This window comes from Ascidia mentula, chromosome 2 (genome assembly GCF_947561715.1).
Source record: "Ascidia mentula chromosome 2, kaAscMent1.1, whole genome shotgun sequence".
NCBI lineage: Eukaryota > Metazoa > Chordata > Ascidiacea > Phlebobranchia > Ascidiidae > Ascidia > Ascidia mentula.
In genome coordinates this window covers 13,363,159-13,387,053 of record NC_138567.1, presented here as the reverse complement: position 1 = coordinate 13,387,053, position 23,895 = coordinate 13,363,159, and the positions used below count along the sequence as shown (strand labels likewise).

Here is a 23,895-nt window from a genome sequence, read left to right as displayed (position 1 = left end):
GAACATTTGTACTGTCTCAACGCTATCATTGGATATTACTCGAACTTCATCATTGAAATTGCATATTTTATTGTGAGTACTCGAATGTCTTAATAATTTTAATACAACCCAGTAATTACTAATTGCACAGTGTCGGAGTCTTTTTGGAGTTATAGTTAGGTTTTGTGTTGTCACTGAGTAAACATAGCATAAAACCTACAAGTGGTTTCCCGCCTACGTGATTTGAATACGCAAAGTAAATACCTTCTGATCTGCAATCGTAATTATCGCCTTTTTGTACCTTTAAAAGTCATTGTATCTCTTAATTTAGCGCCTGAACTTTCGTATTTTTTGTGTAGTATTGTAAAAGTCCCTGTTGCAAGAACTGTGCACTAATTGCATGTTTTAATAACCATTGATGATTTTGTTGTTGTTTAAAGCAGTAGGCTGTTTTATGGAACAAAGTGCATTCGTTTACATTTACTACAGCGAACATGTGACAATAAACTCACAGCACAAAATTCACCAAATGTGGTTTTGATTTTATTCTAGCAAAACCGACATGAGTTGAGACAACTTGATTTCGTTATGTGTCATGTGTAGGTTATGGTCCCAGTATATAGTGTAATCAGTGACCAAAATGGTCGCGACATAGGCCTACCTGTATTTAATTACTTTAAAGGAAAGTACGGTTTAGGCATGGTTAGCCACGTGTCCTGGATAATATCTCATATTTCTGTTTAGTTTGCGCAGAAGTCTAGTATACAAAACTATTTGTGTCCGTTTAAGGGCGCTAGATATCCGTGTTTTGACCAAACGGCTAGTAGGATAAAAATGTTTATGTGATGTAAATGATACGCGTTTAATTGGATTTTGCTGGATGCATGTAACTTTAAAATTCTTTTTATGTGAATAACCTGCAAACATGAAACCGTTATAATAAATTTTATATATTTTCTGACAAGACATAAAGTGTTATGTTGCCATTCTGGCTGTAGGCACTCCTATGTATTGCTGGACGCTCGTTACATTTCGTTGAAATTTCCCTTCAAAAGTTGTCTTTAACAAAATAAATGATTTGTTGATCAGCTTGCGGAAACACCAGACAACCATGTGATTTTATTGACTGTATCATTGCAGTTACATTGCGCAGCTAAACGGTTGAGCTGGAGGGATAGCGAAATTTAACATGGGTTCATATCAAACCTGTACCGAAAAATGTAACAGTGCTGGTGCAGAATTAAGTTGCTCAAAGTTAAGTCAATAGGCTGTTACCAGCATGGCTTTCAAAGCAGAGTCAACCTACGCAAAAATGTGAGCACGTCGTTTAAACATCAAAACTCTGTTAACTCGAAAGTCTCTGCTGAATCGCAGGAGGTTGAAATATTTCGCCACGAACCACGGAGTAAAATTTTAAAGTTGCGCATAACGATTTTGCAAGTTTTGTCGTGAATGGACAAAATCTACAGTAGATCCATATTCTTTTACTTGATTTTATACGCCCGAGCGGTCATGCATGCGTGGCAAACGCAGTAATTGGTTAACGTGCTGGCGGCGGAATGATTGATGGATAAGTCGGGTCAGTTCTCTGGTGGTGGCGAGTGGAAAACACTGTTTTTGATTTTGGTAGTTGCGAGAAGTAATTGTTGTCGAACGCTAGTTGCAGTGGAATGTCCTTTTTGTTTTGGAACAAACGTTGTTTTATTCCTACTTTTACCGTTTTACTCTTGTATACCTATTAGCGTCTTCCTATTTTATTACAAAAGTAGACACCTTGGTCGTGTGACTCTAGGTCTTTGCGATAGGTTGTCAGTGCGGAGTAGCCTGGGCGTTAGCCGGTTTAGGGAAACGCTAATTTCGGTTAAACAAATGCACTATTAAATGCATGAGCGACATTTTTGCATGTTTCAAGAATAATGCTGCGAAAAGCTATAATACAAATATCGAGCGAATAGCGAATACAAGCAATAAAGAAAAATGTGTTGGGAAACCATCATTGGTAGTTGCGCGGATCACGTGTCAATTACGACACGCAAAGGAACCTGATCTTGTAGTCTGGACACAGGTTGCCATCTTCTTGGTCGGTGTTGTCGCACATAACTCCCTCTTCCGGTGAATCGTAGCGAAGTGTCACATTAAAGACAGTTCTGCAAAGAAGCACGTTACACATATCGCCATTAGTATCAACAAAAGTTAAGTATGACATTAAAGTACATTACGTATTGATACAAAATTAAAAATATACAGATTGGGGGTTTAACGTGGTTGCAACACACGAAGTCGGCAATCTCGAGTTTAAATCCATCATGGCACCCCATGTTATTAACAAGTTCATACTCTAATACTTTGCCATAAGTTCGGGCTTGTGTTGCGTCAAGGAAAGTGCCTGAATGACAGTAAATTCTATAACACGTTGCTACAAATGATTAATAATTTTGTTGTACAGGTTATCACGCGAGGATATTAAAATTTTTGACATATTTGTAGACTTTTGTCGATCCATGCAGGAAGGATGTAATAAATGTAATAATTTTGCGGTGTGTCAACACTTGACACAAACAAAATTTAGACATGTAACAAGGTTAATGGAACCAAATAATTTACCCTGGTGAACGCAAAGCAATGATTTTCTTGTCAACCGCAACCGGGTGATCACATTCAGTATCAGGATGGTGACTTCTGATCCTCTTCCAGCTCTCATCATCCCCACATCCTGTTGGATTGTCAGTATCGAACCAGGTAGTCCAGGTCAGAGTGCAAGCTTTTAAATAAAGAAAAAAAGTTTTTGTGGATGCCATAAATATCAATATCTACTAAGAAGTTTATATGGCCGGAATATCACGAATAAACGATTTCTAAAAAAGGCAAAATGGACATTCATTAAAATATTTGACGACAAATAGTTATTTCACCATAGGCCTATGTTCAATAAGAAATAATTAATGGAATAATTTAAATTTTCACCACTACTTGAACATTTTTTTTATACGATATGATTGTGGTTGATTTGACTCAATTCAAACAGAACTAACATTAAGTTTCCTGGCAAATTGCATGCACAAATTTGTGTGAAAATATACCACCTGAAAGGTATTTCTAAGCATACCTGGAGTAAAAGATTCGGCGAGGAAAGTCCTTGTGTAGATGAATCCACTGCCGAAATCGTCTCCTGATTCTTTTATAGCAGACGGACAATCGAATGCTACAGAACATTAAATTTTCATTTTTTTGTCATTTCGACTAGCGAGCATATTGTGTTATAAAAAATAAAAGTCGTTCTGCAACCGAAAATTAAGGAGGAATTTTTTTCCATCGAAATCAAGTCCACTAACAGTGAGACTTTTTGTTGGTGTATGGTTGTTTTAGTTTGCACCACACATTTTGTTGGTGGTCAAACACCGTCAAACTGTTGTTTTACTGTAATGAGAAAGTTATTTGGCTGTGTAAGTCACAAAAAATGGTAGTTTGCAAGTACAATTTAAACAGGATTGCTCCTCTGACATAAATTAACGTATTTCATTTTTCCGACGTTTCCTCTGCCCCTAAGCAAGACTTCATTAGGTTTGTTTACTGGTATGTGTCATGTTATATCCGGAGAGATGCGTAAATGCAACAAGGCATGTAACAACAATTAGGACACATGATTACTTACTGATTCGGAAACATGTTTTTCCGTCTTCGCCAAGCGCGTAACCAGGGTAACAGCTGCAAATGGTCGTGCCGTTGGACGTAGAACAGTTTTGACTGCAGCCACCATTGTCGTGCTTGCATAAATCTGAAGGAATTATTTTTTATAGGATTGGTTCTTGAATTAATTCCGCTGCCAGATGCATAATAGCTGGTAAAATTGCTGCAAAGTATGAACAAACACAATCCAGCTTTCACAAAAGGTATTAAAAATTAACCAGTGTAGTGGCATCCCCATTCTCCGTCTCTAAGTCCGCATATTTCATCCGTAAGGCAAGTATCACGTTCACAATCCCAATCCCCGTTGCGACACTGACACTTTTGCTCGCATCTGGCATCTGCTTGGCAATGACCGTGCTGAATTTAACATGGAGTAAAAATGAAACAGAGCAGCCTGAGCTACGAAATACCTTGAAATATTTCCTTGTGTGAAAATATCCAAATAGAAAATAATAGTTTCTTGTTTCACCAACGTAGGGGGCATGTTATGCACCAAAACGTTGCTTCAGTGTTTGGTTTACCAAAGATGTAGGAAATATCCGATCCACACACAATTATAACTGGGGATGTTTATGGCTAGGTAATTTACACCAAAACATTTTTAAGTTAATTGAATTAAGTGAGTAGAAGATTACCTTATAGAAAAGTCCCTCAGATAAACAACCGCACTTGTTCAACGGAACACATTCCCCTGCGCTGAAGATATAACCTTCGTCGCACAAACATCCTGACAAACAAAACAGCAAATTGAGGTCGACATAATTCAGCTGCCACCATACGAATTACGTACTGAAGACCATCGAGTTTCTCCAGCTCAATTTTTCTTTAACAAGGCAATTTCGCAATAGGCCGATTTTATTTATTTTGTTTCCATCGTTTTTTACCTTCAACCACAGGTGCGCGGACCAACTCTCTCCATCCAAGACACATCGAACCATCCTTGTCAGAACACGTTGGTTGGCAAGGGGAAGCCCCTTCTTCGTAATGAGAATTTTCCAGACACGTGGCTCTAAATCCGATCCACGGGCGAACACCGGTTGGGAAAGTCCCGCCTCGTACAACACACTCGGTGATAAATCCAAACAAGGTGGTTTCGATGGCATGAAGGAAATCAACTTCATCACATCGTCCTGCGTTACAAAGCGAATTCACGCGCGCCCACTGGTGAGCGGTTTTGTCGACGACTGATCGACACGAGTCGAAGATGGCGCTGTCGAGCACTCCACAAGAGCTGGGACCTTGTAAGTAGTCGAGGAATCGGGAGTTCGGACAAGGGAGGCTTTCGCGTCCATCACTACACCTAATAAATAAAAAAAGTTGCGCGAGGAACTAAACTAATCTTGAACGCTAGTTTGGCAAAAACAAATGTTAAAGTAGGTTTTGGGCAATATGAGTGTGACTGAGTATTGTGTGCTTCTAAATCGGCATGTTACATCCTTCAATTAAAACAATAAAAAAACTTTTAGACATTGTCCGCCCAGCGTGTCCTTTTTGTATTTTCTGTTAGCTAATTGTACTCACGTGTTGTCGGGAACATTTGGCCACTTCCATGCGTTTCCAAATTGAGCAACTCCACTCGCCAGAGTGCCGTCGGCGTCCATGATGTAGTCGTTGTGTGGGTTGTTGTCAAATGTGCCGCAGAGACCTGTGGTTCGGTCACGAAGCAGTCCGCTAACCGAAATCACAAGGCTGAAAAAATAATTAGACCTTAGTTCATTACATCTTTTTATTTAGAGTTCTTACGTATTAGTTTTCTCTATCATTAAATCGTGGTCATATAGGATTTTAAAATACTTCACAACTAAATCACCACTAAATGTATTGTAGGTGGCAATACTGGTCAAACAATTCCGTAAAATTACTATGTGTAAGAGCGCTAAATCAAATAGTTTATGGCCACATAATTAAACTAATCTGTATGAAAAGATTTCCTAGATGGATTCTCAGTGTCCATAGAACTAAATCTGATAGTTGACAAATCCTTTTGAAAACGCGTCGATTAAACCAACAAATTCCGCCTTAAAGTTACCCAACAATTGTTGCATTGACTGAACTGAAATTTGGGATGTATAATTTACCCATCCATTGAGCTGAGTCGCAGGGTGATACCAAACTCGAAACGAACGGTCATGAAGCTGCCTCGTGAGATGAAATGCACTCCACGGTAATTGCTTCCTGGAAGAACGTCCAGATCGTCGACCTGCCCAAGGAAAATTAGGTCAGTTTTGCTGAATGGAAAAGTGTAGCTTGGTAAAAAAAATAGTTTAGCGTAACATGAAGAATATGCTGTGGCAACCATTTTGTGAATTTAACTAAGTACGTGGTTGTTTGTTTAAATAACAGCCATGAAGAACAATGCACGTTCCAAAAATTACTTCCACACAAGCACACTTGAATGTAGATAAGCGCATGTTGATTATGACAAATGCCTCAACAAAAATAATAACCTTTACGAAATTCCATTGGGAGTGCATTAGGACTTCGAAGCGAGGTTCGCTGATCGTTGTGAGTGTTACAAACAAGCCACGTTTTCCATTTGCCAACTTATGGTTGCGTTGTACAGTGACCCTGAATGTCGGAATGCCGAGTTCCTCACTTCCCAAAACCCTACACAGGTGGTCGCATGTCATTACAATTACAATTAAACGCTCCTTTGCAAAACAAATATTTTCACTATATGGAAGTGCTTCCAAAATTTGTTTTTCGGCTTGCATTACGTTACAGCACCACTACGTCGAATTCTTTAATTAATAGGGAACGCTATCAGGATTTGGAAATGAAGCAAAATAGATACGACTTCGAAGTTTATTTTAACTTCAACATGTCTTCGTTTAGCATCAGATGTGTTATCACGGTTTCCAGTTAAATATGTTACCAAAAACGATAATTATCAATCGAAAATTTTGCTCGGCTTTGTAACTTTATGATTGTCTCGAGTCGGGTATGCTTTTATTAGCCGAGACGTGACTTGTAACATCAAACCAAACGCAACTAAAGTTCATTAGACTTTAACTATGAGTAACGAATACTGAAACATGTTTTTTTTCCAATTCCACGAAAAAAGATTATTAGTCGTAACTCTTAGCTGACCACATATGGAAAAATTATAATTTGTTACCCCATGGCGATGTATTGGCAACTTCCATGAAAGTTGTATTGACGTCCATCAAAGGTGGAAACGAACGAGTTGCCCCAGACCAAGCACTCTGCATTCTGTAAACAAGTTTCCACTCGTATTAAAATAATGCAGCTATGGTTATCTACTATTATGTCGAACGCATACAGTATACAACACAAATTGTAAAAGTACAATTTCCGTTTTTTCTGTACCTTATTGAATTCAATCTAGATTAAAACTTTGATTCAAATCATCCCAATAGTTTATACGTAGTTAATCCAACTTCCTAAATTAAAATTTTCTATTTTGACGTTTGAATCCGAGGCGTCACATAATAAACTCTGACTTAAGTCAACCAACATCACGTGAAAAATGCTATAGATAAATACATTTTAATAACAAATGTTACACACCGACACCAGACATCTGTAGTCGCCTCCCACTGCCACGCATTCCTCTTCACCGGAGCAGCTTAAATCGTTGCACTCCCATTTATTCGGTCCGTTACAAGCACAGCGATGAGAACAGTCGGAAGTTGTCTCAGTAAAACCTGTAGATAGAAATAATTGGAAAATTATCAAAACAGATTCCCCGCAAATATTATAGAAGACCACCCTGCAACCCTACTGATATGAGAAGTTATAAAGCGCCGGGTTTGTGTTTTACAAAAATAGAAAATCAAACTCGTTCTGGAACATGGAGTAGTTTGGAATTGGAACAGGAAATAATCAAGAAGTTCGGAAATGAAACTAAAACTATGATAACTGCCCCACATTATAGTCTTCGAGTAGCCATTACCTTGAGGAACATATACCCTGTCGTCGGGGTAACATCCACATGAATCCGGTCGAACACAAACTCCATTTTCCCAAACATAACCAAAGTTGCAAACGCATCCGTCAACAGTTGGCAAAGCGCACCTGCAATGGCGATACCGTGATACAAAATTTACCAACTTTCTGATATGAGAAAGTTTATGGTTTGCAGATTTTTGAATCTCCTGCATTTTTCCTTTCAAACGATTTAGACTGAAATTCGAGAATGTTCTGTTACCTTCGAACTTCGCCAACTAAAAACAAGTTACAACTTTAAAGCGAACCTTGCGAGTTGTTTAAGGACAGTTTGAGACATGACTATTGTTTGGTACTTTATAATATTTAGTGCAATGTGTTGTTGTGGTAATATGGGTGCATCAAAACGGTTTCCGTTACGTTCAGGTAAACAACCCTTAGTAAACATCAGGTGATATGAAACACGTGGTTTTAGGTTTTGAAATGTTAAGCAACTGGTAAAGAGCATTTTGTATTATTGGTTTTACCTGTCCTCGGCAGATGGGTCGCTGCAAGAATTCGGGCACCCGGTGGAACAAGTCTCATAATGTGAATTTGAAGGACATTCTGATTCAGTCATATTCAGTTGTTCCCGCGCATCACACAAAGGCACATCCTCTGCACGACAATCCTCCAATGCTCGGTCTAAAACCTACAATCCCGAAACGATACAAAAAGTTAACATCTGTGTCGCGAAAAAGAACACACAATAAATGCTATTAGTGCGAAATATGCGAATTGGACGGAAAACTAAAAATATGAACCTGTGGCGGATGCCATCCTTAAGCTTATTGCAGCGGGATGCGTGTCTTGATTTTTTTCTGCTCCTCTTTTGAAAAAGGAACGAAATCAAGAGACGACAGACATTCAACAAAATACACGCTATCAAGCACCCGCTAAATTTTTTAGTTACAAAAAATGTGAGTTAAACACTACCAAGAAATAATTGCTCATTTTTACAACTACCAAAGTTCTACAAACACGTAGAAACCTAACTTACGTCTTTCACTATAGTGATGTTTCCGCGAGTTGCACAAACATCATACAGACAATCGTTGAAGAGGGCGGTGAAGTTAACAACCGAGGAGCAAGCGGCGAAGACCTCTGACGTTGCTTTGAAAATGTTGCAGGTTGGTGCGCTGGAAATAATGTTCCGTCTTATATATAGAATAAACAACCATCATAACACGAGCCTTTATTACAAAAGTTTTCTGTAAATGCGATGTTAATTGTCTGAAAATATGACAATGACAATCAACAATCAAACATCATGAAAATTAGGCAAAAATATTGTGCAAATATTTTCTGAGTTCCCAAAAATTTACCGCTTTATGTACTACGTTTTTCCAAATACAAATTATAATAAAATTACGTCTTCGGCACATTCTATTTCTTACTATGAAAGCAATTCTTACTATAGCGCCCTATCAGTGTCGGAACACACGAACTCTGGTGGAGGTTCTGGTGTTGCGCAATCTCCAACTTGAAAGCTTTTGCCGAAATCGTTCACGCTTGTGACCACAGTACCGTTGGCATTTCGGAAGTCATCGGTTGGGTCACCGTTGAAATCACCGCAAAGTCCGCGTACCTGTCACAGTTTGAAATGTCTTATTACTACGCAAAAAGCAATCAGCGGGCTCTCTTTGCATGTAGTTAGTTTGATCATTAAAATAGTTAAAATTGACAATCGTCAAAACTCCTTTCTACTGCTTTTAACACCTTTTAATTTTTTTTAAAGGATGCCTGAAGTGCTTTCAAACTTTGACTTTCTGTTACTTAGCAGAGAAAACAATGTTGGCAACAGAACAAGCCGTAGTGAATGTTCTGGTGTTCCTTTAGAATGACAGTTTGTGAACTGACTCATGCACCATGTGTTGTGAACAGCATTATTTTGGTGCAATTTAGCAATGATTTTTTAACGATGTGATTTGTTATTTTAATACGATGTGATTGTTAATTATAAACTCTCTTACGCGGCGAACGGCTCCCGGAACTCGGAGTTTGAGATAATTTCCGTTGAATTTCACTCTAGAGTTTTCAATTTCCAGTACAAGGCTTCTACCGCTGGTGAAGATTTGAACGCCACCAATGGTTCGATCCATGGTGGTGAATGTCACATTGACAAGTAAATTCCAAACCTGCAGGATTTCGAATCATGTGTATTATATTGTCTGCATATATATTGTGTTTAAAGCAGTAGGCTGTTTTATGGAACAAAGTACATGCGTTTACATTTATTTACCATACAAATATTTCATATCGAATTGTTTACATTATTTGTTGTAAATTATGAAATACATGTTGTATGCTAATATATCTCCGCAAGAATGTCATTCGATTCAGTTTAAACAAAATACTCATACCGTGGCGGTAACTCTGCTTCCGTCCCGATTCATCATCACAGTGACGTCACGTCCATCATAACTAAAAGCGACTTTGACTGACTTAAGCGATGAACCCTGCGTCACGCCATTTCGGAATTCATTTTGGGTTACCACCGAAAGGTGATTTCCCGTGTTGGAATTCGTTCCTTCAAACAGAAGGTATCTGCACGCCCCTTGGAAGTCAAATCGGCAACCGTCAAATGATACGTAATGCGGATATCCAGCAGCCACGCAATCTCCGAAATCTGTTTTTTTGATATTAATCAAATAGATAAGGTTTCAACAATTTGTTCTAAAGATTACTTTTCAGTAACGGGAGAGGTAAAGCATGAAAACTCGCGGCTTCAATATTCCAAAATACATATTAGCAACGGCCTGAAACACTTACCTGTGTCTACGCAGCCCAGCTGCCGGGTGGTCGGTGACACTTGACAAACTTCACCTGTACCACAACTTGTTGCAGTACAAGTGAGGACAGTCCTTGAGCAAGTGCATCTTTCTGTGCAACCAGCTCTAACGAATGTGTGACCGCTCTGGAACAAATTTGAGGAAACTAATTACTATGTTATGAGTAAATATATTTGACATCAGACGTTGTTTACTCCCGCCTGTGCGCTTGTGTTCCATATATGGCCACAACCAAACGCTCAATTTGCGTGTTGGTGCCGAGATTAAGGAACACTTAAGCTTTTGTTCGGCCATTTGCCGGTCCAGGAAATACACTGGTAATTTTGCAAATAGTTATGTGCAGGAAAAACCAAAAAAAAATGTTCTACTCTGCCAAGTTAAGTGCGAATTAGTACGTTGATGCAATTACAACAAAACTTGTTATTTCTTGCGTCGAACTTGTTATTCGTACAGTGTACCGGCTATTGTAAAAAAAGTTTTTTTGCGAAACAGAAAGTGCACCGGCTTTTGTGAAGAAAGATTTGCGAAAACAGACTAAACTTACCTCATAATAGACGCCAGTTGCTGAGCACCCGCAATCAGTAAGTGGAACGCATTTTAGACCGGACAATACGTAGCCATCATTGCAAACGCAACCTGGGTAAAAAATAGTATTTTTTCTGACTAAGTTTATAGAATTTAATGTGTGATATAATTTTGTTGCAATGTGTGATATAATATCTTATTTGTTTTTTGTTGCAAAGGATTCGTTGTTGTACCCACTAAGACTAAATGGTCAATCTTGCGGTAAAAAAATCAGTACACCTGACACTTGAGGTTTTTTGCATCTTGCAGCTTCTGTTGGTCGACGACATGTGTTTGGACAAGCTGTACCCTCGTGTTCATAGTGAGAATTGGCGGGACAGGGCGGAGTCGCTGTGTTAAAACGAACATTTTACTGAGATGTGTTATTTAGATGCGTTGTTTGAACAAACGGGGGATATCAGTTTAGTCCCTTTAGGATAAAAAATTTTCGGTCAGATTGAAATTTCAAAGGTCGTAAAGAAATATACCCATAGGTCTCTTCCCAGAGAATAGGTTTTTGTATTTATTATTGGATATTTGCATTTGGTGTGTTTCGGTGATACTGATGGTGCCAAACAATTTTATGCATCGCATTATTTGATTATAGAACCTTTCAGTTAGGATAGGAAACATTTTCATGATGAGTAAAATGTATTTTTAAGCAATAACTTTATACTTACGTAGTCCTGTTACGTTTGTCCAGTTACAGACTTCGATGCCTGCCTTTTGGCATTGATCAGCATAGTCGGAAATAGCTCGTTCGATTGTTCTTAGGTCGCCTTCGGTAACGCACCCATCGAAAACGCAGTTCTGCAAATAGAATTTTGGATTGTCAAGATAAATAAACACAATATTGAAATTGTAACGACAATAATTCTGCCTGAAATGGAGCGAGAAGTTTTATATTAAGGTTGTTTTCCGAAAATCAAACCAACAGTATAGAAAAATTGTAATCGATATTTTGGTGAATTGGGCAAATAAGTTTAAATTCTTTAGTCATCCATGCGCTACTACATTTTGGTTTCATTATTCGGTGATTTGAATTCCAGCTCTTGAACTAAACCTAAATTTACCTAAAGAGAAAACGTTTTGCCATTTCAATGGGATTTCGTGTTAGCATTTAGGTTGCCAATCTTCAACTAAAAGTTCAACTAATATCACCAGTTACTGACGAAACCAATCAAAAAAGATATTCCCAAATAAAACACTCACCCTGACAACTTCGGGCTCAGGAAATCTTTCTCTGCAGGTTCTGAAACAGTCTTTGTTTATGACGTTGCAAGCTTTTTCATAGGCGGCTTCATCTAAACAGTCTTTTCCTTCAGTTACGACCCCGTCTATGCATCTGACAGATGGAAAGCAAAGATATTTTTTCAACATCAAAATCCAAACATTCAACCCAAAGAAGTAATGTTATGGTAAGTCACGTTGTTTGCCGTTGAATCGCAGGATGTTGAAAGTCGACACAAACCACGGCATAACATTTTACAGTTATGACATCACGGTTATGAAAATTTGGTTGAAAATTGAAGAAACTTAACATATCTAATGGGTATAGAAAGCAGTAATTGTTTGCAAACGTTTCAACGCAATAAGCTGCCGACGTTTCAAATAAGATGGTGCCATCTCATTACATTATACCACTCCTTGCACTATAGCAGTGTGAATAACGTGCCTTGCGTTGCCACCAACTTTCTGACTGTTTCCAAACTCAACTGCATTCAATATGATGCTTGTGTTGCTGGGAAGGACAAGGTCGTCGCTCATGTTACCGTTAAGATTGCCACACAAACCTGCAAATAGATTAGATTTTTAAAACTTGTTCCAAAATGACTAAAAGCAATATTGTGAACCTGGTCTACAGTGGTGCAAGACACAAAATGTCGAAATTAAATTATTTAGCTTTTGATAAATCTAGGTTTTTGAGTAATATGCTTTCTATTAACTTCTACATTGATCAGGCGGTAAACAGCTACCAATCTATACGTATTTTTGTGGTCCGCATGTCAGAACAGTTTACATACCGGTGACTAAATTTCCGTAAGAACCAGATAAAGACACACGGAAGTTGTAGAAACCGTTGTAAGTTATGGTAAGCCCGAAAGTTGTTGTCAATTCATACGTTCTACCAGTTCGGACAAGCGTAACACCTTCACTGATCAGCGCGTAAGGTGGTGTGATATCTATTCCATCAACCTAAATATATGCATTAATTTACAGTCAATTGAAATGTTTTAGTTTAGAACTTGAGGTCTACTCTGTTAATTACTATCGTTACATTTTGTGAACATACTGTAAAAAGCACATTTCTTGGAATCAATTCTGTGTAAAATTATAACTTGCCCTTATTTGATTTCCAGCAATAAATTGGATGGTGTGGTTTCCGGTATTCAGTGAAGCTCGTTTCAACCAAGAAACTCTGGTGTTGCCGCCGAGAAATTGATTTTCAACCTAGAAAGCAAAAATTGAATCCCAATTTCAAACGCACCTTTAGGTAAAAAATCAAACAATTCATTACAATATATTGAATTGCTACAAAACAGAGGCTCAAACACACCCCACTTTAGACCGCCAATTTTACTGAGTTGCTGCTATTACCAGGTATATTATAACTGCCCTTCAGGCACAGATTAACGCAGTATAGACATCACTCCGACGAAAGTCGCTGCATTGCAGGCAAAACACCGGTATAAAAAATCTATTTATTTTTAAATTTTTTTTCAACTTTAACTTTATTTTTCTGTTCACGTAACAAGCCCTGTTCTCTTTAAATCTTTAAGAAAATGAAAAATACTCCTTACCAAGATTGAGAAAGGTCGTAGTTGGCCGGTGGCAGTCTTAAAAGTAGTTTCTACCAACGTGTAAATGCAGGTACCATAAAAGTCGTAATATTTCCCATCAAATGTTTTGTAATGCGAGGCACCGACCGCCGAACAAGTTTGTCTCTCTGAAAATTTTTGAATTAGAATTGTAAATATTATTTTATACAAATAGAAAAAAATGTTTCAACTTTAATAAAATCTCAAATCAAAAACCAAGAAAACATTCCTTGAAATTACAACCAGGCAAGAATTCACCATGTGCAGTTGACACTTACCTACAAAATTGCATCTTAGATTGTCTACGGTCCAGGTACCATTCACACATGTACTCGATGCAGTTCCATCAAGCACGTAGTCTGGGCCGCACTCAACTGTACACTGGGAACCATCGTTGTTGACGTCCGTACAAGTAATTCTAGTTCCCTCTCCAGCACTGAAAAGCTCCACAGGGCACTGAAGCACATCAAGACAAAATGGTGTGGGAATATTTGTTAAAGTAACTTTAAAGTTATCTTACCGGCTGTGTTAATTGGAGACTATTACAAGCATTGTTCGTGTGGTAAAATAATTCACAGTTTCATTTATGGAAAAATGTCGTAGCTTTTCTCTGCTTTTGCCTCTCTATCATCGTTACCACGCTACAAAGTCGCAATGCTTACAACGCAGTAAATATACCTATCTGGTTCGCATGTTACTCGCGACGATTCATTCACTAAACTTTCATAAAATGGTTAAAATTTTAAACTGTCACAAGTCAAATATACCTTAATTGCAGCATCGCGAATTAGAACATTAAAACTTTGGAAGACGAACTCGGAACTGGCGGCTGGCGTTGCAGTCAGAAGCACTGGACTGAGAGACCCTGGCAATGCATCTGCTGGTGCAATGATTTTGATGTTCAATCTTGTAGTAGTTCCGTTGATAACAGAACTGAAAACAAAAATTTTGCGAAAAACTTACCGCTTTCACAATTATCGTTACAGTACGTGAACCCATAGTCCTTTTCAAATTTACAGATATACTTTGTACCAAGCTCAATGCTGGTTTGTCTACTGCGGTTCATACTCCTTTGACGTAAGGTTTAACTTTATAAAAAAAAATTCATACTTACGAACTTATAATGGAAAATGCGTATCCGCGTGGATCCGAAATATCAAATGTAAATGAGTCTTCTAGGTCCGTGTGAAGGTAGGTGATGACCTGAAAGGTGTTTAGAAAGTTTTTTGTCTGTTGTGAATCTTTTGTTCGTTAAAGCTACTCAGTCTGTCTACAATTACGGCAAATTGCGTACCGAAAGGCATGACATATAACCTCATTTGTAAAAAAAAAATTTTGTTTCTTGACAGTACTTTTACGAAGATCGGCGTATACCGTTTTTTTTTACTTTACATAGACACAGACCCAGTTCAGAACACTGCTGTTTATACAACAATATACATTCGTGTAAATTGTTGACCTACCGTAATTGTAGTACCGGGGTCAAGCAACTGGTCAGCAATAGGGTCGAGTGTTATATTGGCCGATAGGGGCGACACAGCGCAAGGATCCATTCGGGTAAAAGCTCTTCCATTTATTGTGCCTTGAAATCTCTGAAAAATAGAATAAATTAAATGTAAGTAAAGTATGAAGTGAACAATGTAATTTGAAACAGAACTTTCATCGCAAACAAACTGTTATAGTTGTGATCCCTTTTCAACAACTTCTGCACAATCTTGTTTTATTATATGGCAAATGTACCCAGAACGAATCTAAAATCGTCCAATACACACAGGAAAAGAAAACTTAACTACAGCTTTCAAGGGAAATCAAATAAAGAACGCTACGCTTCCCAGGGCAATTTTAAATTTAATTGAATAACTGAAAAATGCTCTCTTGTGTATAAATACGATGTAATACAATAACAAGGAACTTATCCTACGTTGTTGGTGATACATGCACCATTTACGAACATTGCAACTTACAATGAAAAATCGCTGTTCTGGAATTTTGAAGGAGGTATTTGTTCTAAACTCTTCATTGCTAGATCCACAACGATCGATGTTGCGTGATAAGATTTCGTTGCCACTCAAGGTTACAAGGGAAATTTTGGTTAATTCAGCACCTCTGACGTCACCAAACAAATGCCCAAAAACGTGTGCGGTAGTTCCTGGTAAAAATGAGTTGAACGTTAAATTATAATTTTAGACCTCGCACATTCACAAGTCCAGTCGCCATGATCTTTCTCAGGTAAGCCTGTATAAAAGTTTTAAGGTTGGAACAATTGGGCAACAACAAAAAAATAAGTTTTACATTTTGCGTGAGATTGTGCTTTGGAATTTAAACACATTTCGAAGAAGATTAAATTGGAATACCTGCTCTTGGTTGTGCCCTGTGCACGAGAACTCCATTCACTTCTTCAAACATTGTTGGAATCGCTCCAAAAATGCTGAGAGCCGAAACCTCCACACTGAAAGGAACATGTTCATAAAGGTTAAACTAACATTTAATTTGCTGGCTTTACAAAACGCACCAGCATCTCCTACTGCAACTAAAAAGTCTCTCAAAACAATGTGTATTTGTACATTACGCGCGACGCGTTGGACCCACTTGTATAGAATTGCTGTGGACAGATATACTGTGAACGCTGTGTGATTGCTGACCGGCACACGAAGAAGGCGCAGTCCCGTGGCATTTGATAGATCGGTCACGTTTGTAACTTCATCTAAAGGAAGAAACCAGGAACTCATTTCAAATGACTATATTAATGCATTTGTAACTGCAGTGAGAGGGATATATTTCAAGCTACGCTATAAATTAGGTGTTTTAAATTGATAGCACTCAAAGTTCAATAATTAGACACTAACTTTAAACAATAGCTAACCTCAAAAAACATTTTTTTACAGGTAGAGAAATTTTTAAAGCAGACATAATGGACTTACTTCCGGCTTCATTTTCAATGCGATCATAGACAAAAGACCCACTCAATCCGGAAAGCAGAATTGTCACGTAATCAAGTGTTGAATCAACTGCAAATGTTATGGTACTTTCGTTCCGATCCACTGCGTTCAGAAGAATGACCTAAGAAACAAATAAGAAATTTCACTGTGGTCTTATAGTACGTTGTTGCTTTGTCATATTCATTTATGTTTGGTTGCAAGAAGTATAACAAAGTGGCAATGAGGCCGAATGTTAATTGGTGGTGAGGTAAATCCTAAACTTATTTTATCTAAAAATTTAACTAAAATTACAACTAAACGTATTTTAATTCAGGTTTATCAGCATTTCATAAATTTAAACTGTAATTATCTGGAAATAATCATCAACAATAGTTACCCGTCCTTGTGCTGTTAAAGCATTGAAAAGTTGTGTAACCGTATTGAAATCAGATTTGCTTGTTACTGTAACCAAACCGCAACTGGCCTTTGCTATTCGGTCATATAAAGGAAATCCGTTGGGGTTTGGAAGTCTGTTTGTCAACAGAGAAAGCACCTGAAGGAAGTTTCAGTCAAAATTTGATGGAAAATTCTTAATTTTGTATTGTTTTAACATTTTTATGCTATGCAAACATGTCTAGTTCGTATATTTTCAATATTTAAGTATACAAATCTGTCTACAGGTTTGCTGCTATTGCTCAATAAAATTTTGCTCAAATAGTTCGTGTCATTTACCCGAACTTTCTTGATAATTGCCAAAGCAGTAACTCTGCTTTCGAGTTCTTCGTCTTGAGCTTCAGCATCAGTGATCATAAATACGATTGACCTGTTAATTAAAGTCATTCTTAGTTCAACGACTCTACAATAACAGTACGTTGCACACTTTTCCGTTTTCCAAGTAATTTTACAGGTATGAAGCCTACATTATTTTCTTTATTTTGTGACAATAAATGCGCAGTAAAACTTATTCTTTCCCCAACAGCGAACTCACGAACCTCTTCGAACTTTTAAGAATTGCCTGTTCTATTCCCTTCATCGAAAGTTCTGGAAAATCATCTCCACCGCTTGCAGCGAGGTTGTTAAGTGCCTGGGTAATTACGGCTGGGTCACTTGTGACAGTAATTGGCCCATATCCTGTTTTTGACACAAATGGGAGGTTTCTGGCTTTATTGAAATAAGTTTTGCATAAACGACTTTACAAATCCTTAACCAACATTTGGGACTTGAATATACGTAGGGCAATTTGAATATTTGGAAAATTATACGAACTCCCAAGCAGGCCCGACAGCATACGTCCAGCGAGTAACCAGCAATAAACTAATCTGAAAATACCACAAAATGTATGCGAACGTGAGTTGGATAGGCACACAATGTAATGACAATTTGGTTCACTACTTTCATTTTAAAGTGCATGTGACACGGAAAAATAAAACATGTTAATAATTAAACTAAGAGATGTTCACAACATTAAAACATTTTTTGCGAAAAAAGTAACTTGATATGGCGGCTGGTTTCTGGGATACAGAAATTCGCATCAACATTAAAACATTTTTTGCAACGAAATCCTGCGAAAGCGAGATTATGGTTGCGTGACGTCATATAAGGCGCTTTGGTCGTGCGAGTGCTGACAGCAAGCCTTATGCGTAGGAATGGAAAACATTGTAAAATTGGTTTAGTATAGTTTTGCATTAAAAAGGGGACAACAAGTGAACAAGTGCAACAAACGGATTTTTATGTTAATTTGAGCTGCAGACAGATGGTCGCTGTTTCGACCTATTATGTCTTATTTAGTTGTGTAATAATAAAACAGTTATTGGAACAGGGTGTTCTTGTGGTTACAGAATTCATGATCGCTAACGTGATACATGAACTTTTGAAAACACGACAGAGATAAACCGTTAGTTTAGCATTGTCGTTTTGTCCACTCACAGCAAAAGATAGAAGTAGGTTAATTGAATTTTGACCGCCGAGAAAGGCCGACCAAATTAGCTGATTATGCAACACAGTTATTCTGTCATAATACCACTTTTTTCCCGGCAGTAGCGTTGCCTACGAGTTCGCGTCAGAAATGATTTATTTAATTCGCCACAATCAACCACTGATGTATTTTTCGCAATATAGCTCGTAACTAGAAATGTTGGAATTATCAAATTAAAGTCAACACAAAGGTGAGGTTAAAGTTATGACATCACACCCAAAATGACGTCATGTAATGTCACTGAGCAAAGAAACGCAACATCCCCGTCTTATCGAAGTACAGAGTATTGTCGTTTCTACTACACCCTATGGTCTTCCGATTATTAGGGACAAATAATCCTTTGGTTTGTGACGTCACAGTGACATATTTTTGTGTGATGTAAAACCTTGTCTTGACCTTTGAGTTAACGTAATCTGTGGATTCTCCTATGTTTGAAACTATTTGATATTTGCAATATAAGGCGCCTTCTCCTATCTAAACAATGCAATTTTTCGACGCGAGCGCCTTGTGTGATGTCATTTTCGCCACAGCGCAAAAGGTTTACGATTTTTGGTCGCCGCTACTTTTCGTGCAGTTTTCTACATTTTTTAGTTGACGTAGAACCGAAATACTTTGGATATATGTTTGTTGTAGATGTACCTTTAGTTTTACGCAAAGTTGCCATGGCCGTGTCATATGCACTTTAAATAAATTCGCTACTGTGTCGTCTCGCTTACCATTATTGCTGCAATATTTGCACCAAAACCAAAACCAAAGTTTGTTTCCACACAATGCGGCAACCTCAGGTGAGACGTAAGCGAGTGTTTGGTCCAACTTAGTGTATGTTATAAGTGATTGGCATTTTTAGAAGTTTTGGTGAAACAAACTGCAATGACTGGATACAAGAGAAAATATGGAAAATGATCAAAACGTTCTCGGTATTTACACATAAAATAATGTATCTAAACTTTCTCCATATTAGACAATGCGGTTTCGTAAAGTTCTACAAAGATTCAACTTACCAGGGTCGTTGAATGGACTGAGGACGTAGCGAAGTGGTTGATTAAGAGTTCCCGTCGTTGCCTTAATAATGGCGATGGTCCTTAATTTAGCATCGTTTATTTCGCCACCCATGCTTCCAGTTGTGTCGATGGCGAATGACAGAGTTGTGCCAACCCTTACGCTCAGATACACCTCGTATTCGCTTTGCGCTAAAAATAAAGTAGTTTTAAGTCGTTATTTAAGGGCCTGCTGTATAGAGATTATGCAAGTCTTTTGAGGACAGACAGAAATAACAGATTATACTAAAATTATTATAAAACACAGCTGAGCTTTTGTTGCAATTGTCAATTCTTCATAAACCGCTGTAACAGATTTTGTTTACATTAGCGCAAACCAAACAACGTCTTACAAACAGCGGCGCTGATGGTTTCATAGAGTTGGGCAATGCGTGGTTCGATGATTGCTGACTGTTCGTTAGTGATTGCCTCAAAGTTAATTGTCGATCCGATGCCTGGAGTGGTGTTAATTGTATGCAGAATCAGATAGAACATTTCAGCACGTGCCACATCGTACTCTCCGACCTGAATAAGTCCAATCACCTTGGCAGTGTCACCAGTATCCGCCCCAATCAGAGGTGAATAGAATCCATCAAGGAATGAGTTAAGGACGCTACAAAGTGGGAGACATTAACCTTCACGGACAAGTATTTTGTACTCACAACGTTTACTTGTTTTTTTTTTAGTTACAATATGATTGCGTTGCAACAGACAAAACAAATCACAGAGGAAATAGTTAATTTGTCAGAGATAGAATATTCGGCAGTGTTTTTTCACCACTTGCTAATCATTAACAAAAGATCTGGCAGCAGCTCACAGAGACATTTAGTTGCAATGTCAATTTTTCACGCACATTCGTAGCTAAGTTTTAGCAATTGCATCAACACACAAGAATTCCTGTCATTGTCTATCTAAATAACACACAAGACTAATCATAGGCCATAGGTTGTTGGGAAACTGTATGTCATCGTAAAAGGCGATTTGACAAGATTTTTTAGATCTACCTAGCTGTTGAAGCCGGTCCGTTGTATCGAATAGTGAAGAGTTCAAACAACTCATATGAGAGGGTGACGTCAATAGGTCTGAAACCATCATCCCCGACCACTTGGTCTGCGAAGTAACGAGTCATGGCGTTGATCAGTGACTGCTGCAACACTTGCTTCAGTGTCCTTGTTCCATCTGGTTGGTCTCCACAGAAAGTCTGTATATCCTATAATATAGGTAGCGCTCCAAGGTTTAGGATTATGCAATCATAACATAAAGTAAAGACAACCGGTTTATTTTGGCTTATTAACAAAATAAAGCAAACCTGATGCAATTTCTTATTTGGGAGTCAAAAACTTATGAAAGCAAAACGGTAAAAGTCGCGATTTTGCACATGGGGAATGCTAAAAGGTACAGTAAGTTTGTAACAATTCAGGCGACAGAGCCATGTTGCTCATAGAAAAGAACATACAGCCGTTAAATATTAACATATGATGAACTTACGCTTTGACCTCCAACGCTGATCAGCATGCCGGCTAACAGAACCAGCGAGATTCCAACATAAACTTTCATAATTTTTCAGAGCTTTAGAATCACCAGCCGTAATTAACGCTGCAAACAAGACATCACGTCACCTTATATTGCCAATAGCGTTTCGTCAGAAAGAGTCAAATATTAACAACAGTTTTGCTGATAAGAAAACGTTTTATTCAGAAGTGAACAATGTAATTTGAAACAGAACTTTCATCGCAAACAAACTGCTACAACCCTTTCAACAACTTCTGAACAATCTGTTTTATTATGTGGTAAATGCACCCAGAACGAATCCAAAATCGTTCAATACACACGGGAAAAGAAAACTTAACTACAGCTTTCAAGGGAAATCAAATAAAGAACGCTACGCTTCCCAGGGCAATTTTAAATTTAATTGAATAACTGAAAAATGCTCTCTTGTGTATAAATACGATGTAATACAATAACAAGGAACTTATCCTACGTTGTTGGTGATACATGCACCATTTACGAACATTGCAACTTACAATGAAAAATCGCTGTTCTGGAATTTTGAAGGAGGTATTTGTTCTAAACTCTTCATTGCTAGATCCACAACGATCGATGTTGCGTGATAAGATTTCGGTGCCGTTCAAGGTTACAAGGGAAATTTTGGTTAATTCAGCACCTCTGACGTCACCAAACAAATGCCCAAAAACGTGTGCGGTAGTTCCTGGTAAAAATGAGTTGAACGTTAAATTATAATTTTAGACCTCGCACATTCACAAGCCCAATCGTCATGAACTTTCTCAGGTAAACCTGTGCAAATTTCGTGAAAGTGTATAAAAGTTTTAAGGTTGGAACAATTGGGCAACAACAAAATAATAAGTTTTACATTTTGCGTGAGATTGTGCTTTGGAATTTAAACACATTTCGAAGAAGATTAAATTGGAATACCTGCTCTTGGTTGTGCCCTGTGCACGAGAACTTCATCCACTTCTTCAAACATTGTTGGAATCGCTCCAAAAATGCTGAGAGCCAAAACCTCCACACTGAAAGGAACATGTTCATAAAGGTTAAACTAACATTTAATTTGCTGGCTTTACAAAACGCACCAGCATCTCCTACTGCAACTAAAAAGTCTCTTAAAAAATCTGTATTTGTACATTACGCGCGACGCGTTGGACCCACTTGTATAGAATTGCTGTGGACAGATATACTGTGAACGCTGTGTGATTGCCGACCGGCACACGAAGAAGGCGCAGTCCCGTGGCATTTGCTAGATCGGTCACGTTTGTAACCTCATCTAAAGGAAGAAACCAGGAACTCATTTCAAATGACTATATTAATGCATTTGTAACTGCAGTGAGATGGATATATTTCAGGCTACGCTATAAATTAGGTGTTTTAAATTGATAGCACTCAAAGTTCAACAGCAAAGTTCAATAATTATACACTAACTTTAAACAATAGCTAACCTCAAAAAACATTTTTTTACAGGTAGAGAAATTTTTAAAGCAGACATAATGGACTTACTTCCGGCTTCATTTTCAATGCGATCATAGACAAAAGACCCACTCAATCCGGAAAGCAGAATTGTCACGTAATCAAGTGTTGAATCAACTGCAAATGTTATGGTACTTTCGTTCCGATCCACTGCGTTCAGAAGAATGACCTAAGAAACAAATAGGAAATTTCACTGTGGTCACTTATAGTACGTTGTTGCTTTGTCATATTCATTTATGTTTGGTTGCAAGAAGTATAACAAAGTGGCAATGAGGCCGAATGTTAATTGGTGGTGAGGTAAATCCTAAACTTATTTTATCTAAAAATTTAACTAAAATTACAACTAAACGTATTTTAATTCAGGTTTATCAGCATTTCATAAATTTAAACTGTAATTATCTGGAAATAATCATCAACAATAGTTACCCGTCCTTGTGCTGTTAAAGCATTGAAAAGTTGTGTAACCGTATTGAAATCAGATTTGCTTGTTACTGTAACCAAACCGCAACTGGCCTTTGCTATTCGGTCATATAAAGGAAATCCGTTGGGGTTTGGAAGTCTGTTTGTCAACAGAGAAAGCACCTGAAGGAAGTTTCAGTCAAAATTTGATGGAAAATTCTTAATTTTGTATTGTTTTAACATTTTTATGCTATGCAAACATGTCTAGTTCGTATATTTTCAATATTTAAGTATACAAATCTGTCTACAGGTTTGCTGCTATTGCTCAATAAAATTTTGCTCAAATAGTTCGTGTCATTTACCCGAACTTTCTTGATAATTGCCAAAGCAGTAACTCTGCTTTCGAGTTCTTCGTCTTGAGCTTCAGCATCAGTGATCATAAATACGATTGACCTGTTAATTAAAGTCATTCTTAGTTCAACGACTCTACAATAACAGTACGTTGCACACTTTTCCGTTCTCCAAGTAATTTTACAGGTATGAAGCCTACATTATTTTCTTTATTTTGTGACAATAAATGCGCAGTAAAACTTGTTTTTTTCCCCAACTGCGAACTCACGAACCTCTTCGAACTTTTAAGAATTGCCTGTTCTATCCACTTCATCGAAAGTTCTGGAAGATCAACTCCACCTTCTGCAGCGAGGTTGTTAAGTGCCTCGGTAATTACGGCTGGGTCACTTGTAACAGTAATTGGCCCAAATCCTGTTTTTAACACAAATGGAGGTTTCTGGCTTT

At 37.9% G+C, this 23,895-nt stretch overlaps 1 protein-coding gene across 3 annotated transcripts; it reads right to left on the bottom strand.

The window, feature by feature from the left end:
* Positions 1-1,083: 1,083 nt before the first annotated feature.
* Positions 1,084-22,286, bottom strand: LOC145888534 (IgGFc-binding protein-like). 3 transcript variants are annotated; one of them, XM_082979304.1, is made up of 44 exons: positions 22,153-22,286; positions 21,744-21,928; positions 21,208-21,315; positions 20,724-20,929; positions 20,073-20,332; positions 19,684-19,872; positions 17,700-17,838; positions 17,440-17,530; positions 17,105-17,260; positions 16,711-16,849; positions 16,379-16,493; positions 16,144-16,238; positions 15,754-15,938; positions 15,253-15,381; positions 14,904-14,992; positions 14,557-14,722; positions 14,068-14,245; positions 13,772-13,917; positions 13,314-13,421; positions 12,995-13,166; positions 12,646-12,763; positions 12,183-12,315; positions 11,651-11,780; positions 11,211-11,321; positions 10,951-11,042; positions 10,387-10,531; positions 9,978-10,243; positions 9,588-9,752; positions 9,030-9,202; positions 8,615-8,753; positions 8,103-8,266; positions 7,583-7,704; positions 7,198-7,334; positions 6,785-6,879; positions 6,114-6,273; positions 5,745-5,866; positions 5,188-5,355; positions 4,551-4,966; positions 4,302-4,393; positions 3,885-4,023; positions 3,632-3,754; positions 3,086-3,181; positions 2,584-2,740; positions 1,084-2,126 (listed from the first exon to the last, which is right to left on the bottom strand). In XM_082979304.1, exons 3-44 carry the CDS (start codon positions 21,274-21,276, stop codon positions 2,003-2,005), a joined length of 6,219 nt encoding a protein of 2,072 aa, XP_082835430.1. In that variant the 5' UTR covers positions 21,277-21,315; positions 21,744-21,928; positions 22,153-22,286; the 3' UTR covers positions 1,084-2,002. The 3 variants fall into 3 exon arrangements, with proteins under 3 accessions (XP_082835430.1, XP_082835431.1, XP_082835432.1); XM_082979305.1 differs by having other exon boundaries at positions 20,724-20,920; XM_082979306.1 differs by lacking the exon at positions 12,646-12,763 and having other exon boundaries at positions 12,183-12,307.
* Positions 22,287-23,895: the final 1,609 nt, after the last annotated feature.